Source organism: Hemiscyllium ocellatum, chromosome 30 (genome assembly GCF_020745735.1).
Source record: "Hemiscyllium ocellatum isolate sHemOce1 chromosome 30, sHemOce1.pat.X.cur, whole genome shotgun sequence".
In the NCBI taxonomy this organism is placed as follows: domain Eukaryota; kingdom Metazoa; phylum Chordata; class Chondrichthyes; order Orectolobiformes; family Hemiscylliidae; genus Hemiscyllium; species Hemiscyllium ocellatum.
Genome location: NC_083430.1, coordinates 4,380,313 through 4,399,245, shown reverse-complemented (window position 1 = coordinate 4,399,245; position 18,933 = coordinate 4,380,313). Strand labels below are relative to the sequence as shown.

The following is an 18,933-nucleotide window of genomic DNA, read 5'->3' as shown; positions in this document are numbered from 1 at the left end:
AGTCTTCTTCCTAACCACTATAGCAGTCCCAGTCTATGTTTGGAAAGTTAAAATCCCCTACCATAACCACCCTATTATTCTTACAGATTGCTGAGTCCTAGAGCCAGCTCAGAAGCTATCCGAAAAGCATTATTTGAGCTATTTCTTTAGGCCAGTTGGGAAAGTGTGTTGATGCTTGAGCTCCACTACTCCATAGGTCATCACCAAAGTTAAACGATTAATCAGGTTACTCAAAATCCTTAATTTATCTGTCTGATCAATTCAGATGAATGGAAAACACCAGCCAGGTTTCTGCGGTTAACTATTTATTATGAATAAATCCGTTCTAAGCATAGGCAGACAAAATATGAATATAGCTAGGAAAAGGGATGAGTACCTGAAAAGTGAAGGTAGGAGGTTGGGTTGGAAGCTAAAACGTAGGATGAGCATAGTAGAAATCTCAGGATTGCTACCAGTGCCATGTGCTAATGAGGCTTTACTGAAGTCCATGTATACCACATCAACTGCCCTACCCACTACCCACACCTCTGTCCTCGAATCCCACCCTTCCAAATGCAACAAGAGAGTGTCGGTAGAAGAATACTGTTGGGGACTTCGGGAGAGAAACATTGGAGGTCTTGGAGGTCCTGGTCATGCGGAAGGAGGTGTAGAGGGATTGGATATCCATGGTGAAGATGAGGCGTTGGGGAAAACGGAAGTCTTGGAGAAGGTGAATGGCGCATGTGGTGTCTCAAGCCTATGTAGGGAGTTCCTGGACTAGGGGGGGATGGTACAGTGTCGAGGTAGGTAGAAATGAGTTCAGTGGGGCAGGAGCAGATTGAGACAATGGGTCGGCCAGGGTGGTCAGGTTTGTGGATCTTGGGAAGAAGGTAGAATCAGGCAGTATGGGGTTCCCGGACTATGAGATTGGAAGCTGTGGGTGGGAGATCTCCTGAGGTGATGAGGTTCTGTATGGTCTGGGAGATGATGGTTTGGTGATGGGGGGGTGGGGTCATGGTTGAGGGGGCAGTAGGAAGAGGTGTCCTCGAGTTGGCATTTGGCTTCAGCGGTGTAGAGATCAGTGCGCCAAACTACCACTGCACCCCATTTATCTGCTGGCTTGATGGTGAAGTTGTGATTGGAGCAAAGGGATTGGAGGGCTGCACGTTTTGAGGGTGAGAGGTTGGAGTGGGGGATGGGGGTAGACAGGTTGAGGCAATTAATGTCCCGGCAGCAGTTGGAAATGAAGAGGTCGAGGGCAGGTAATAGGCCAGTCCGGGGTGTCCAGGTGGATGCAGTGTGTTGGAGGTGGGCGAAGGCGTCCTCGGAAGGTGGGCGGGAGTCCTGATTGTGAAAGTAAGCTTGGAGGCGGAGGTAGCGGAAGAAGTGTACGATGTCACAGCGTGTATTAAATTCATTGATGCGTGGACGGAGGGGGATGAAGGCAAGTCCTTTGCTGAGGACTGATCGTTCGTCCTCAGTGAGGGGAAGGTCTGGAGGGATAGTGAAAACTCGGCAGTGCTGGAAGCTGGGATCTGGTGTGGGTGTGGAGCTGGGTATGGAGGCGGAGCCAGTAACTGGAGTGGGTGCGATGGTGGGGGGAATGGGGGTAGATTCATGAGCAGGGGTGGTGTTCCCTCAGGGTTCTGGGGACTGGGAATGGTGACAATGGGATCTGTGGGGGGCATGTCAGCAGAATGCAGGTGAGTGGCGTTGGTGGGGGCGGAAGTGGTGGCAGACACGGCAGTAGGGGTGATGGAAATCACTGAGCGTGTGACATCAACGATGATGTGAGGGGCAGAAGTGATGTCACGTGTGATGCATGAGGAATTGTGAGAGGTGGAAGTGGTTGTGGGAGTGGCCATGATGGGGGCAGAAGTGACATCATCAATCAGCGTGGGGGTGGCAGCTACACAGCCGCATGGCTAATGGTGTCCGAGCAGTTCCAGAGGCTGGGGGAATCTTCTGGAATGATTGAGGAGCGCTGGTTATGGAGGTGGGTAGATAAAAGTTGTCAATGTGGACTTCAACAGTTTCCTCATTTCCCCTTCCCCCACCTCACCCTAGTTCCAAACTTCCAGCTCATCACTGTCTCCATGACTTGTCCAACCTGCCTATCTTCTTTTCCACCTATCCACTCCACCCTCCCCCCGCCCCCGACATATCACCTTTATCCCCTCCCCCACTCTATGCTACTTTCTCCCCACCCCCTCTCTCCTCTCATTTATCTCTCCACCCTTCAGGTTCTCTGCCTGTATTCCTGATGAAGGGCTTTTGCCCGAAATGTCAATTTTGCTGCTCCTCGGATGCTGCCTGAACTGCTGTGCTCTTCCAGCACCACTAATCCAGAATGTGGTCCTCCTGGGACCAGATGCAGCAGAGGTTAAACAATTGGGAATAAGGGATAGTGTTTTTACGATAGGCAGGGTGGGAGGAAGTGTAGTCCAGATAGCTGTGGGAGTCGGTGGGTTTTTAGAAGATGTCCATGTTGAGTCAGTCACTGTTGATGGAGATGGAGAGGTCTAGGAAGGGGAGGGAAGTGTCTGACATGATCCTGTTGAATTTAACGTCGGTGTGAAGTTGATGGACTTTTCAACCTCCTTGTGGGATCATGAGGTGGCGCCGATACAGTCTCAATGTAGCAAAGGTGGGGTGCCGGTGTAGTTGATGGACTGTTCTACATACACGACAAAGAAACAGACATAGCTGGGACTCATGTGGATACCTATCACTACCCTTTTGGTTTGGAGCAACTGGGAGGATTCAAAGGAGAAATTATTTAGGGTGAGGACCAGTTCAGCCAAAACGAATGAGAGTGTCAGTGAAGGGGTACTTGTGGATATGCCGGGAGAGGAAGAAACAGAGGACTTGGAGATCCTCATCATGGCGGATGTAGGTGAATAAGAACTGGATGTCAATGGTGAAGATGAGGCGTCGGGGCCGAAGAAATGAAAGTCTTGGAGGAGGTGGATGGTGTCCCAAATGTATGTGGGGAGTTCTCACAGGTCTTTTATAGCAAAAGTTTACAGTGTGATGTAACTGAAGTTATATATTGAAAAAGACCTGGATTGTTTGTTAAGTCTCTCAACTGTTAGATGATCAACATGGTCATTCCACAACTACCTGATGAAGGAGCCACGCTCTGAAAACTAGTGCTTCCAATTAAACCTGGTGTTGTCTGATTTTTAACTATCTCCGAAATATTTGTTAATTTTCTGCAAAGAGCAAAAGAAGCTGACTCTTTAGAATCTGTACTGTATCGATGTCCACCTGCCCAAGAGCCAGTCAAAGAATTGTTGTCCTGACCTACACTAAGCCTTGGAACAACTGACTGTATGGTGTTTGCACATTGTCCCCATGTCTGTGTGGATTTCCTTCGGGTACCCCCTTTTCCTCCCACAATTCAAAGATATGCATGTTAGGTGGATTGGCCATGCTAAATTGCCCATAATGTTCAGAGATGTGAAGGTTAGCTGTATTAGCCATGGGAAATGCAGGGTTACAGGGATTGGGTAGCGGATTAAGTTTAGGTGGGATGCTCTTCAAAGAGCTGGTGTGGACTTATTGGGCCGAATGGCCTGATTCCACACTGTACGGTTTCTATGATTCTGTGAACTTTGAGTTTTAAAAAAAGATCATCAGTCTACCTCTGGGCAGAGCTGTCTTGAGCACCTACCCACTGTGACCATAAGTCTGTAACAATCTTCCCCCATCACTTGAACAAAGCAACCGTATAAGTACAAGTCACGGTGAGTTCCAGCAAATTGTTTTAAAACTGCTACTTCTCCTTCCACAGATTCCTTGATTCAAAGTAGTATCCTTTTCTCTTTTTGGTCCACAATCAAAACATAAAGAAAAAAATGAAAAGATAAGGTCTTTACACTACCTTTGACTATCTGACTTTTCCAATCAATATTATAGACTAAAACCTCCCATTATTGTCACTGTGCCTTTCTGACAAACTCTCAATATTTTTTCCTTATGACTCACCATACTATGTGGTTATTGTGAGGGGACCTGTAAAGCACTCCCAAAGTGACTCTGCTCTTTATCATCTTTCATTTTTACCCAAACTTTTCCATATCTTGGTTTCCTGAACTTAGGTCATTCCTCTTTATTGTGCTAATACCATCACTAACTAATAAGTCATTCTCCACCTATTCTTACTTCTCTATCATTCCTAAAACTCCTATTCCCTTCAACATTCAGGTGCCAATCCATGTCATCCTTCAGCCATGTCTCTCTGTTGGCTACTAGATCATATTTATGAATTTCTGTTTGCACTCTTAGTTCATCCATTTTGTTTTGAGTGCTATATGCATAGAGATGGAGTGCTTCAGCTTTATCCTTTTACTCACTTTATAAATTCTGCTCTATCTGTTGATTTTGATCTTAGATTTTTGCTTTCTATCCTTTTGTCATGGCCTATTTATCATTTCCCATTTTAATACCTCTCTTTGAGCTTGAGAGTACTCTTTGATTTATCACGTTTTCCAGATTTGACCCCTTGCCCACAATATTCAGTTTAAGATCCTTACCTGGTTATGAAGTTAACAAAAACACTGGCCCCAACATGATTCATGTGGAGACAAACCAGTGGTACAGATCCCACTTGCACAGGGACTAATGCCACTGCCCCACAAATTGAAACCCGCTTCTCCTAGCCAGTCTTGTGGCCACATATTCTGTTGCCTTATTTTGTTTATGCCAATTAGCATGTTGCTTCAGTAATTAGCAGAGATTATAACCTTTGAAGTTCTTCTTAATTTGGCACTTAGCTCCTCATACTGTCTATGCACAACCTCCATTGTGCTGCCTATCTCATTGATATATGGACCATGATGACTGGATCCCTTCTTTCCTATTACAGTTTCATTTCCAGCTCAGAGAAGTTGTTCCAAACCCTGACACTCTGCAGGCAACACATATGCACTCTCTGTCTCCTACAATGTCAATCTCCCTCATTATACTATCCCCTACTAAATTACACTCCTTCTTACTCATGAGTGACTTCTTGTATCATGGTGCCATGGTCAGTTAGTTCATTCCGCCCAAGGAACTTAAACTTCTTCTAATTGGACAAAAAAAAACGAAAGCTATACCTTCAGTCCATATCACAAAATCTATTTATGAGACACTGGTTCCATTCCTCTTCCTGGCCACTGAGCCAGACTGTCTGCCACCTTGACTTTGGGACTAACTCAGAACTGCACATACAAGTCCATATCTTCACAGTGACTAAACGTCAGCTATCAACACACAGCCCATCAAATCCTCATCCAGGCTTTTGTTATCTCAAGATTCATTTATTCAAATGTTAGCTTCCCATTGTCCACTTGCCTTAACAACAACTTGTATTTACAGAGCGCTTCTAAAATCAATGTCCAAAGTTGTTTCACAGAGCCATTGTAAAACAAACTATGTTACTATGATCAAGCTACATAGTCGTAAATTGCACAGAAGTGGGAAGAAGAGCTATTGTATGTGATTCTCTGGCTATGTTTAGATGGATAGTTAGAGTGGAACCAGGTGAGTGCAGTTCCACCCAGCAGTATGATAGCTCAGAGGCATTGGAAGAGGATGGTATGGTCAGCTCTGTCAAAGGCTGCAGACGGGCCAAAAGAAAATCAGAGGGATTATTTACCTTTGTGTCAATCACAAATGATTTCATAAAGCAATGCTTTTAAAAACTCTTGTTATATGACCATGAAATCTTCTCCAAGCCTATAATTTTATGTGAACTCTGTGTTCCTTAAACTTTGGCTTCTGAGCTTGCCCTCCTACCCTCCATCTGCCAATGGCCAGTGTACCCGCTTGGGTTATAGAATTTCCTCCTTCAATCTCCCTGCTCCGCTACATCGCCCTCCTTTCAGACTTTTTTTTAAAACTGCCTCTTCAACTAAGCTTTAATTCATTGATCGTGACATCTATGATATTAAATTAACATCAGCTTTGGCTCAATGGCTTTCTTGTGACGTACCTTATGATGTTTTACAACATTAAAGATGCTTATGGGCAAGTTGTGTTTGAGTGGAGCAATGACAATATTCAAGGAGCTTAACAGCATCCAGGAAAGTGAAGATTGATTCAACTAAATGTAAATATTTCTGAAAAGTTCAAGTCAGGTAGCATTTGCAGAGAAAATGAATTAATGTTACTATTTGATGAACTTCTTTCAATCAGATTATCCTGTCTCCATAATGTAAACCTTGAGCACCGATATAATAGTGAATCTACATTACTTTCTCTCAAAGACAATTCTATCTTCCCTGAAGTCCATTTTTGTCATCAACATGCTCAGATGTACAACTGCATTTTGCATATGTAATATTCTGGAGCTGTCTGCAGGTACCTCATCTTCAGTACTTTAAGGTTGGCTGAGTGCCATTGTGAAACTGGCCGGATACCATTGTGAAATTGCCGTTGACCAGTGTTTGTCAGTTGGTGCCTGTGTGCTCAAATGTGGCTCTGACCATCTGTTATCAAGCCCTAGAATACTTTAACATAGGAACTGCCATTCAGCCCAGTGACTCTTGGATAATATATTTCTCTAGAAACCACTAGGTTTGCACTTCTCACTCCATGTATCCTTATCTTCCTTATGTTGAACTTTCTAAATAAAATATCCCATTGCTTTTCATTTTTAACTATTGTGTGATGGAACCCATTTCCTCTTTCATTTTGCTGACATGATTCACCCTGTTTCCAGTATGTTAGTGGCTGTATGATTGATAGTCTGTCTCATGGCTGATAGGTCAAACAGGGTCTGAAATTGTTAATAGTTAGGAATACCAAGCTTGGGAAAGACAGTTTAGGATTGTGAAAGAATGAGACCTACAGCTGGTCCTTACTCCGCTTTTGTAACAACATCAATCATATCAATGTAACCAATAGCTAGTTGCTAGCATGCAATAAACCACATTGTTAACTGCAAGAGCTTTCTCTAGTTAGACCAATAAATGGTTTTCCTTGACTGGTCTGCCCTGTAGTTCCCTACACTTAAAAGATGATCATCATGAACTTCTAACAGTTAGATTATCCTGTGTCCATAATGTAGTGAGAGTCAGACTCTCTATCCTGGTTGGAGCAATGTGAATTAGGCCCTCTCCCTGATTGGTGTGAGAGTAGGCTGTCTCTCCTGTTTGGTGCATGTCAGTTTTCTCTCTCCTAATTGGTGCACTTATGGTTGTACCATTTCAACTAGATAATACAGGCAATGATAATTTTCTCATCACGTCTAATTTTGGATTGGGCAAAGTGCTTGTCCTATACATTTCCAACAATCAGTGGCCTGTCAACACAACTTCGAGAGTGGGGTGCTGGAAAAGCACGGCAGGTCAGGTAGCATCCAAATTCCAGATGTAGGGTTTAAGACCAAAACATCGATTCTCCTGCTCCCTGGATGCTACCTGACCTGCTGTGCTTTTCCAGCACCCCACTCTCGACTCTGATCTCCAGCATCTGCAGTTCTCACTTTCTCCTAGTTGATAACACAAATTGAATGTTGCTGAAAAGAGAGCATGTTGCCAAAACCAGTAGGGTTTTTTTTAACTAAAACACTTGCCACGGAGAAAGCAGGGTACTACAGATTCCCAAAGCCCATAGGTAATTCAGAAAACTTAGGAATATTAAAAAATACCTTTTGTATTCAGGTGAACTGCAATTTGGCGGCACTTACTAAACCTGCGAAGAAACAACTTGAGGTAATCAATTGAGTTGTAGCCTTGCAAATGTATGTTTACTGGAAGCAACATACTCAAGAACTTGTTCTCCACAAACAAAAGCAATATTTTCAAACCTTTCACTTTCTGAATTACCTGGAATCTCGGGAACCCATTACAAAGCCTCAGCCAATTACTTGCCAACCAATTCACATCCCTTTTCTCCTGTAGCATAAATTATTGTAAGTCATTGAAATTTGGAATTCTTGCATTTGTTCTGACGAATGTAACATGTGAAGCTTTGTTGATCAGTTTCTTTTCTGCAACTTCCAATAAGGTAAACTCAAGTTATACAGTTCAATTATGCCAGCACATCTTTAAATAAAATTGTTATTTGGATCATGGCCAAGGATATACCTGGGCAATAATCCAGTGTAGCTAGCTTGTGGCATGAGACAAACTGATGAGCAACTGCATTATGGTCAAACATGAAAGTAAAGATTACATTCGAGTTCACTACTGCCAAGTTCTTTCTTACTTATTACCACACATTTTAAATATTTCTAAGCAAGTTGATCTGGTTTTGCTATCAGTAATATGAGGATCAGAAACATATCTCCAGCATTTTGGATGTAGGTTTGCTCGCTGAGCTGAAAACTTCATTTCCAGACATTTCGTTACCTTACTAGGTAAAATCTTCAGTGGGCCTCAGGCGAAGCAATGCTGAAAATTCCTGCTTTCTATTTATAAGTTTGTGTTTCTTTGGGTTGGTGATATTACTTCTGTTGGTGAAGTCACTTCCTGTTCCTTTTCTCAGGGGGTGGTAGATGGAGTCTAACTCAATGTGTTTGTTGATAAGAGTTCCGGTTGGAATGCCATGCTTCTAGGAATTCTCGTGCGTGTCTCTGTTTGGCTCGTCCTAGGATGAATGTGTTGTCCCAGTTGAAGTGGTGTCCTTCCTCATCTGTATGTGAGAATATTAGCCACAAAAAGACATGACCCTCTCTCACTAGTATCCTCACATAGTAAGGTAATGAAACATCTGGAAATGAACCTTTCAGCTCAGCAAGCAAACCTACATCCAAAACCTCAACCTGAGCAAAACAATTTCTCAAAACTCGCTAATATCTCCAGCATTTTTGAGAAATTTTAAATCCACAGGAACAGTGACAGAAAATGCAGCGTTTCCTCTTTAGAACGTTTGGCCAACTGAAGAATGTAATGGTGATCCCAGTAAAGTGATCCTGTGGTGAAGGATTCAACTTTTGGTTGGAGACAGGTTAAACTGAGAATGCTAAGAAGAAGGGAAGCCACAGGGAGCTTTTCTGCTTGGTAATGGAGTTCTGATTCTGGATAGAATATATGGATGGTGAAAAAATAAGTAGATAGGATTAATCCTATCAAAAATAGACTCCTAGGTAGACATGAACTTTTCTGTTGCAAAATTATTTTCCATCTGTAGTATAAATATATTTTGATAGATAAATATGTTGATAAATACATCAGCTTTGTATTGGTTAAGCAATATATGGATGCAAGGATTTTCATGTTTTTCATGTTGTTCTACCATGTTTCAGTAACCAGAAGCTAGGATTCAGAGACAGAATGAAGATGAATAGTCCAAGGATTCAGAGCATGAGGAGCAAGCAGACTTCAGCCCCAAGTATCCAGCGCTCACCCAGTACAGAGAATGCAACACAGGTCAGCCCCACTAAGGTGCAGAAGAGCTGGAGTTTCAACGACAGAACTCGTTTCCGGGCATCACTCCGATTAAAACCCAGAACAACTGTGGAAAGTAAGAAGAGAGAAATCTCTGATGGAGGGGGACTGCAATGTACTTGAACAAATTAATATTGGGAGGGAAGAGATATTAGCGGTTTCAGGAAACTTGAAAGTGGATAAATTCACAGGCCTAGATGACAGGTAAGCTGGTTTCTGTAGGAGGCAACAGAGGAGATTGCAGTGGCTCGGACTTAATTTTCAAATCCTCTCTGGACGCAGAAGGGGTTCCAGAAACTGGAGCTCAGCTAATGTGATACATTATTCAAGAAGGATGGTAGGTATTAAAACTACTGGAAAAACAATCCGAAGTTCAGACTTAATCTCTACTTGCACAGGTCAGGATTAATCGAGGATAGTCAGCATGGTTGTATCGGGGGAGATCATACCTCATATATTTGATTGAATTTTTTAAGAAGGTCAATGAAGGTAATGTCGTTGATGTAGTCTGCTTGGATTTCATTAAGGCTTTCATAAGGTCTCACCTGGCAGATTGGTTAAGAAGCTAAGACTCCTTGGGATTCAGTGTAAATTGGACCCAAAATTAGCTTAATGGGCAGAAAGCGGAGGGGGGAGGGTGGTGATCAATGTACCACGGGTCTCGGTGCTCGGCCCTTGCTGTTTGTAGTATATATTAATGATCTAGACATGAATGTAAGAGGTTTGATCAGTAGGTTCGCAGATGGGAAAGATGTTAATAGTGTAATAAATAGTGAGGAGAAAAACTTTAGACTGTTGGATGACATAGATGGGTTGGTCAGAAAAGATGAACAGTGACAAGTGGAATTTAGTCCTGAAAAGTGTGAGGTGATATATTTTGGGAAGACTAACAAGGTAAGAGACTAGATGTTGAATGGTAGGACCCTCCTAAGCACAAGGCATCAGAGGGACTTTAGTGTACATCTTTAGAGATCTTTGAAATCAACAGGTAAGACATAGAACATAGAACAATATAGCACAGAACAGGCCCTTCGGCCCACGATGTTGTGCCGAACATCTATCCTAGATTAAGCACCCATCCATGTACCTATCCAATTGCCGCTTAAAGGTCGCCAATGATTCTGACTCTACCACTCCCACGGGCAGCGCATTCCATGCCTCCACCACTCTCTGGGTAAAGAACCTACCCCTGACATCTCCCCTATACCTTCCACCCTTCACCTTAAATTTATCTCCCCTTGTAACACTCTGTTGTACCCGGGGAAAAAGTTTCTGACTGTCTACTCTATCTATTCCTCTGATCATCTTATAAACCTCTATCAAGTCACCCCTCATCCTTCGCCATTCCAACGAGAAAAGGCCGAGAACTCTCAACCTATCCTCGTACGACCTATTCTCCATTCCAGGCAACATCCTGGTAAATCTTCTCTGCACCCTCTCCAAAGCTTCCACATCTTTCCTAAAGTGAGGCGACCAGAACTGCACACAGTACTCCAAATGTGGCCTAACCAAAGTCCTGTACAGCTGCAACATCACTTCACGACTCTTGAATTCAATGCCTCTGCTAATGAACGCTAATACACCATAGGCCTTCTTACAAGCTCTATCCACCTGAGTGGCAACTTTCAAAGATCTATGTACATAGACCCCAAGATCCCTCTGTTCCTCCACCTGACTAAGAACCCTACCGTTAACCCTGTATTCCGCATTCTTATTTGTTCTTCCAAAATAGACAACCTCACACTTGGCAGGGTTGAACTACATCTGCCACTCCTCAGCCCAGCTCTGCATCATATCTAAGTCCCTTTGCAGCCGACAACAGCCCTCCTCACTGTCCACAACTCCACCAATCTTCGTATCATCTGCAAATTTACTGACCCACCCTTCGACTCCCTCATCCAAGTCATTAATAAAAATTACAAACAGCAGAGGACACAAAACTGATCCCTGCGGAACTCCACTTGTAACTGGGCTCCAGGCTGAATATTTACCATCTACCACCACTCTCTGACTTCGACCGGTTAGCCAGTTTTCTATCCAATTGGCCAAATTTCCCTCTATCCCATGCCTCCTGACTTTCCGCATAAGCCTACCATGGGGAACCTTATCAAATGCCTTACTAAAATCCATGTACACTACATCCACTGCTCTACCCTCATCCACATGCTTGGTCACCTCCTCAAAGAATTCAATAAGACTTGTAAGGCAAGACCTACCCTTCACAAATCCGTGCTGGCTGTCCCTAATCAAGCAGTGTCTTTCCAGATACTCATAAATCCTATCCCTCAGTACCCTTTCCATTACTTTGCTTACCACAGATACGGTAGTTAAGAGTTCATGTGGGATACTTGCCTTTATTGGTCAAGGCATTGGATAGAAGAACATGGAGGTTGCGGTGGGGCTATATACAATATACAGGGAATATTGTGAGTGGTTCTGGAAAGATAGGATGTAATTCCTTTGAAGGGAGTGCAGAAGAGATTCACCAGGATGTTGCCTGAGCTGGAGTGATTCAGTTATGAAGAGAGGCTAGATAGGCTGGTATCAGTTTCCATAAAGCACAAAAGGCTGCTGGGTGATTTGATAGGTGTGTATAAAGTTCTGAGGGACATATCACAGAGTGGATATTAAGAAATCTTTCCTCTCAGTAGAGAGATCAATAACCAGAGAGTACAGTTTTAACCGAAACATGGAGGAGGTTTAGCTGGGCTTTGAGGATTTTCTTCTTTACCCAGGGGTTTGTGGGTACCTTGGACTCACTGCCTGAAAGGATGGTAGAGGCAGGAACTCTCAAGACATTTAAGAGCTGTTTAGATGAGCACTCAAAACAACATAGCTCAAAGGGATACTGACTAAATTCTGGAAATGTGTTCAGAATAATGGATGTTCAGTGACTGGTGCAGACACAATGTGCTGAACGAGCTATTTCCATACTGTAAAAATCCTATGACTCTGTGACAGTGTGGGAATCCTGCCTGAGTTATCAATTTAGACCTTGAAACAAGTACCTAGCTACCTGAGCACTCTGAATGTATCTAAGCTGATCTTGCTTCATATTGACATTGTTGGCTCACTCTACTTATGCACGATGAGCTGAAATGGCCAGCAGAGGAGGGAAGGAACAAATTTCAAGATCTGGAATGTAGTCAAGCTGTAGCTCTTTGAGATGTTGATTACCAATTCATGGAAGCTTGAAGCATGGAGCAGTTTTGAGCTCAGAATAAGAAAGTTGTAAGGCCTGAGAGACTCTGAGCAAACACCACCTAGGTCCTTTCATTTTATAATTTTTCAGCCCTAATGCAGTTTGTGGGCATTTGCAATTGATGGACTGACTGCTAGCAGCCTTGGCACTGGCCAGTTTTATCAGATCATAGGCATTCTGTGATCTATTGCATACAACCGTAATGCTGAATGAACGCATGAAATGATGCGTTTGTGAGGTCAAAGCTGGGAGTGGGTTGGTTGTTGATACAATAGGGAGACACTTTTGTTTTTGTGCAGGGAAAGTCATGTCTTAGAAACCTAATATAATTCTTTGAGAAGGTGACAGCGTTGATTAATGAGGGAAGGGATGTAGAAGTCATATACATGGACTTCAGAAAGGCGTTTGATGTGGTTACCCATGGTAGGCTGATGGAGAAAGTGAAGTCACACAGGATCCATGGTATTTTAGCCAGGTGGATAGAGAACTGCCTGGTCAACAGAAGACAGAGTAGTAATGGAATGGAGTTTCTCAAAATGGAGACCTGTGACCAGTGGTGTTCCACAGGGATCTATGCTAGGACCACTGTTGTTTGAGATATACATAAATGGTTTGGAGGCAGATGTAGGTTGCCCGATTAGCAAGTTTGCAGATAACACTAAAATTGGTGGAGCAGCAGAAAATGAAGGGAACTGTCAGAGAATACAGTAGAATCTGGTTGGGCAGAGTTGGGCAGAGAAATGGCAGATGGAGTTCTATCCAGACAAATGCAAGGTGATGCATTTTGGAAAATCCAATTCAAGTGTGAACTATACAGTAAATGGAAAAGTCCTGGAGAAAATTGATGTACAGGGAAATCTGAATGTTCAGGTCCATTGTTCCCTGAAGTTGGCAATGCAGGTCAGTAGTGGTCAAGAAGTGCTTTCCTTCATTGGACGGGGTATTGAAAACACGAGCTGGCAGGTCATGTTACAGTTGTAGAAGACTTTGGTTTGGCCACATTTGAAATACTGTGTACAGTTCTGTTTGCCTCTTTATCAAAAGGATGTGGATGCTTTGGAAAGAGTGCAGAGGAGGTTCGCCCGTATGTTGCCTGATATGTAGAGTGCTAGTTATGAAGAGAGGTTGAGTAGATTAGGATTATTTTTATTAAAAAGATGGCGGTTGAGGGAGGAATCTGATTGAGGTCTACAGAATCATGAGAGGTACAGACAGGGTGGATAGCAAGTAGGTTTTTCCCAGAGTGAGGGACTCAATTACTTGGGGTCACCAGTTAAAAGTGAGAAGTGAAAAGTTTAGGGGAGAAATGCATGGAAAGTTCTTCACACAGAGGGTGGTCGGAACCTGAAATGCATTGCTAGCAGAGGTGATGGAGGCAGGAATGATACCATCATTTCAGATGTATCTAGACAGATACATGAATGAGCACGGACCAAAGTGATACAGACCTTTAGAAAATAGGTGGCAGGTTTAGAAAGAGATAGATAGGGCGGTACGATGGCTCAGTGGTTAGCACTGCTGCCTTACAGTGCCAGGAACCCGGGCTTGATTCCCACCTTGGGCAACTGTCTGTGTGGAGTTTGCATATTCTCCCCGTGTCTGCATGGGTTTCCTCCAGGTACTCCAGTTTCATTCCACAATCCAAAGATGTGCAGGTCAGGTGAATTGGCCAAGCTAAATTGCCCATAGTGATAGGTGCATTAGTCAGGGGTAAATGTAGGGTAGCGGAATAGGTCTGGGTGAGCTACTCTTTGGAGGGTTGGCGTGGACTTGTTGTGCCGAAGGGCTTGTTTCCATACTGTGGGAATCTAATCTGGATCGGTGCAGGCTTGGAGGGCCAAAGGGCCTGTTCCTGTGCTGAACTTTCTTTGTTCTTTGTTTTGTTCTTTGATGTACATGGCCATGCTCTACCTAGCTCGAATTATTTCTTGCAGCATAGAGTGCCTGAAACAGTAAGTACTCCATTTTACAGATTGATAGAATCATAGAAATTGTAGAATAGAAGGAGACCATTCAGTTTATTGTCTGTTGGTGCTAGCTCGAACTAGATCTACCAGCTTCACTACTCGTGATTCTTTAATCCACATTCACTTTCTTGCTTTTGTGCAAGTATTTATTAAATTTCTGGAACCATTTTTGGGGTTCCCATGAAGTCTCAGGTTGTCAAGAAGTTCTTTAGTTTTGATGACATTTTTATAACCTGCATAATAATTGTCAAATGAATTATTATTCTTCAGGTATACATTTTTCAAGAGGAAGAGGATACCGGAAAAGAGTACAGCTTATTTTAGGGATCAAGGGGACAATTGTGCATGGGGCCAGAGGACATTGATGGGGTGTTAAATGACGACTTCGTACCTGTCTTCACTCAGGAGTAGTAGTAGTATATTAGGAGGGAAAGTGTTGGAAAACATTCTGATGGAGGGAATTAATCTCCATTTGGAGAGGCAAGGTTTAATTACGGATAGTCAGCATAGTGTTGTCAGAGAGAAGTGATGCCTAACAAATTTGATAGAATTTTTCGACGAGGTTATTGGTGTTCATAGAATTATAGAATCCCTGCATTGTAGAAGCAGGCCATTTGGCCCATCTAGTCCACACTGACCATCCAAATACCATCCCAACCCAGATCCACCCCCATACTCTATCACTGTAACCGTGCATTTCCTGTGGACAGTTGATCTAACCTGCACATCTTTGGGTTGTGGAAGGAAACCAGGGCACCCAGAGGAAACCCGTGCAGACATAGGGGGGAAAGTGCAAATTCCACACAGTTGTTCAAAGGTGGAATCAAACACTGTGAGGCAGCAGTGCTAACCACTGAGCCACCGTGCAGCCCTATTGTATATGTAGTGGGAATGTGTGCTGCCCCTTTGAGAGACCAAGTCAGGTGAACCTTGATAGGGAGCTTTGGGGGGCAGTCTTGGCCTGACTATGTTGTGTTGCTGTAAAGTCATTCATGGTTCAAATGTCTACAGGCCTATCCTGTGGTCTTTTAATAACTTATGATTATGTCCAATCATAATAATCAGGTCTGTAGCTGAGGGTAATGCAGTAATTGGAATTTATATGGATTTCAGCAAAGCTTTTCATGAGGTTCTACATGAGAGACTAATAAAGAAGGTAAAAAGACCCAGGCAAATTAGAAAGCTGCATCCAAAATTTGACTTAGTTGTAGAAATCAGGGTGGTGAAAGAAAGTTGTTTGTGTGACTGCAGGCCAGTGTCCATTGATATACCACAGGGAGCAGACCCTTATCATTCACTAAGTAGCAATTTTATGCTGGGGGCTGACAAATAAGTTTGCAGATGACACAAAGGTTGACAGCAAAGAAGAAGATATCCGGTTACAGGGGGATACTGACAGATTGGTCAGATGGAGTTCAACCCTTAAGAGTGTGAGGTGATAAACCTTTGGAAGAAGGAATAAGACAAGGAAGTAATCCATGAATGGCAGGACACCAGGAATCTCATAGGAATAGAAGGATCTTGGGTGCTTGTCCACAGGTCCCTGAAGGTGACAGGACAGATTAAGAAAGTTAAGAAATCATATGGGATTTCCCTTTATTAGTTGAAGCATAGATTAGAAGAGCAGAGAGTTTATGTAGGATTTATACAAAATGTTCGTGACGCAACAGCTGGAATACTGCATGTAAATCTGCTCACCATACTATAGAAACAATGTGATTGTACTGGAGGGAGATTCAGCAGAATATTGCCCGGGATGGAGTATTTCAGCTATGTAGGCTGGATAGGCTCCGGTTTCCTCCCACAGTCCAAAGATGTGCGGGTCAGGTGAATTGGCCATGCTAAATTGCCCGTAGTGTTAGGTAAGGGGTAAATGTAGGGGTATGGGTGGGTTGCGCTTCGGCGGGTCAGTGTGGGCTTGTTGGGCCGAAGGGCCTGTTTCCACACTGTAAGAAATCTAATCTAAAAACATAGAACATAGAACATAGTTGTTTTCTTTGGAGCAGGGCAAACAGAAGGGAAACCTGGTTGAGGTATATAAAATTATGAGGGACAGGGTCGCTTGAAAGCAGTCATTCCCCTTAGTTGAAGGGTCAGTAATGATGGATGTAATTTTAAGGTGAGGAGCAGGAGATTTACAGGGGATTTGAGGAAAACCTTTTCACCAAGAGGATGGTGGGAATCTGGAATGCATTGCTTGGGAGGGTAGTAGAGTTGGGATATCTCAATCTTTAAAATATATATAGATGAGCATCTGAAATGTCACAACATTCAAGGCTACAGATCGAATGGCTGGAAAGTGGGATTAGTGTAGATTGGTCAGTGGGCTTGATAGACCGAAGGGTTCTGTGTTGTATGACTCAAAGTGTTAAACCAAACATTGCATGTTAGCCAGCTATTCTATATGGAGAGTATCACCACCCAATCAAATTTTGGTCTCACTCAAAGTGCACTCATATTCATGTAGTCTGGATCACTGGCACAGGAAACTGAGTCATGTTTCTCTTCCCACAGACAGCAAGGTCAAACTCAGTGAGCCCATTATATGGTAGTGGAGCTGAAATTATTCCAGTCCCACTGTACAAAATGGATTCTTTGCAAATCATCTATCCATTTATCACCACTCCTGACCTGATCTTCTTTCCACTGAGGTTGACAAAAATATACCTTAAACTCTTTGAGACTCACTTCTTAGACTCCCTATCACTTAGTTTAAAGTTGAATATTTTGGTAATACTTTCCAAATCAGTGGGAAATAGTGAGTAGTGAAACTGTAGCTGCTAATTCAGCATGAATCCATTTCATATTGCTGGATTACATCCCTATATCTCTTCGGGAATATCTCAAGACATTTAGGGCACTCTAAGGCTGTGTTAGGTGCCCCTTTAATCCAGTTTGCTGGTTTATGGTCTGCCCCAAACCAAATCTACTTCACTTTTTCGGTGAGGCCCCAAAGCTCTGCCAACTTGATTAAAAAAAAAGAGTCCTTTCCAGATGTTTGGCTGTTGTTTGGTAAAGGCAAGCCTCTGTCTCATGCTTGTCATGGTACAAAAGTCTGTCAATATTGTGTGTCTAAACTCTCATACCTGTTATGGAAAGGAAGGAAAAAGTGGGAACCTAAGCATTATTTTAAAAGTGAGTCTTATGTTAAAACCCTTTTATTATTTTTTGACTGCACTTTAAAAATTACTTCATTGACTGACTGTAAAGAGCCTTGAGATGCTCTTGAGATCCTGCAATATTTTATAAAAATGCAAGTTTCCTTTCTGTGTTGCACTCTGTGATAACTCTTTCCTTGTTTTTTATTAAGCTGAGAACATGGGAGATGACAACTATGATGAAAAGACATTTCACTGTGACATCAGTATGGAAGATGTAAAGCCTGCTGTGAAAACCCTCATCCGAGCCATTAGGTCAGTGTTTCATTACAAAGTGAAGCATTAACATTTACTGCAGGAACACAAGCGATGAAGAAAATCAGATTACAATGAAATTAACTTCAAGGCTGTGTTTGGCTGAGTCAGCTTTGTGAAATAGTTAGGGATTGAATCTCCACAGGCGCCGTTTTGCTCACCCACAGGATTCTGCACTTTGTCCATTTAGGTTACAGTTGGTGAGCAGCAGAACATGCTGGAAAATAACCCACTATAAATTTTCACCTAACCACAAGGCTGTCAACTTGTTTCATTGTGAGGAGATTTTATTTATATTTCGTATTAAATTAGATTAGATTACTTACAGTATGGAAACAGGCCCTTCAGCCCAACAAGTCCACACCGACCCGCCGAAGCGCAACCCACCCATACCCCTACATATACCCCTTACCTAACAGTACAGGCAATTTAGCATGGCCAATTCACCTGACCCGCCCATCTTTGGACTGTGGGAGGAAACCGGAGCACCCGGAGGAAACCCATGCAGACACTGGGAGAACGTGCAATCTCCACACAGTCAGTCGCCTGAGGTGGGAATTGAACCCAGGTCCCTGGCGCTGTGAGGCAGCAGTCCTAACCACTGTGCCACCGTGCCGCCAAATGTGACTGGTCCAGAGTTAACTCTGGTATGAGAGGGAGATGAAGATATTTGCACCATTACTAACAGATCTCCTGTGATAGAAATACATGCTGTCTTCTGATGTAAGTTGTAACTGTGATTAAGTTTATTTCAGAAAGGTGTTTGATAAGGTTCCCCACAGTAGGCTATTGCACAAAATACGGAGGCATGGGATTGAGGGTGATTTGTAACAGCTGGGACCAGAAATTGGCTAACTGAAAAAAGACAGAGGGTGGTGGTTGATGGGAAATATTCATCCTGGTGTTCAGTTACTAGTGGTGTAACGCAAGGATCTGTTTTGGGTCCACTGCTGTTTGTCATTTTCATAAATGACCTGGATTAGGGCATAGAA

The 18,933-nt window shown here is 43.1% G+C and overlaps 1 protein-coding gene across 2 annotated transcripts in view; it reads left to right on the top strand.

Moving 5' to 3' along the window:
• The window catches only part of LOC132830139 (potassium voltage-gated channel subfamily KQT member 4-like), a 633,387-nt gene that overhangs the window by 551,429 nt on the left and 63,025 nt on the right, over nt 1-18,933 (top strand). For both annotated transcript variants that reach the window (XM_060847647.1, XM_060847648.1), the window contains exons 10-11: nt 9,218-9,435; nt 17,839-17,941. In XM_060847647.1, the coding sequence (XP_060703630.1) occupies nt 9,218-9,435; nt 17,839-17,941 (321 nt within the window). The remainder of the gene's footprint in view (nt 1-9,217; nt 9,436-17,838; nt 17,942-18,933) is intronic.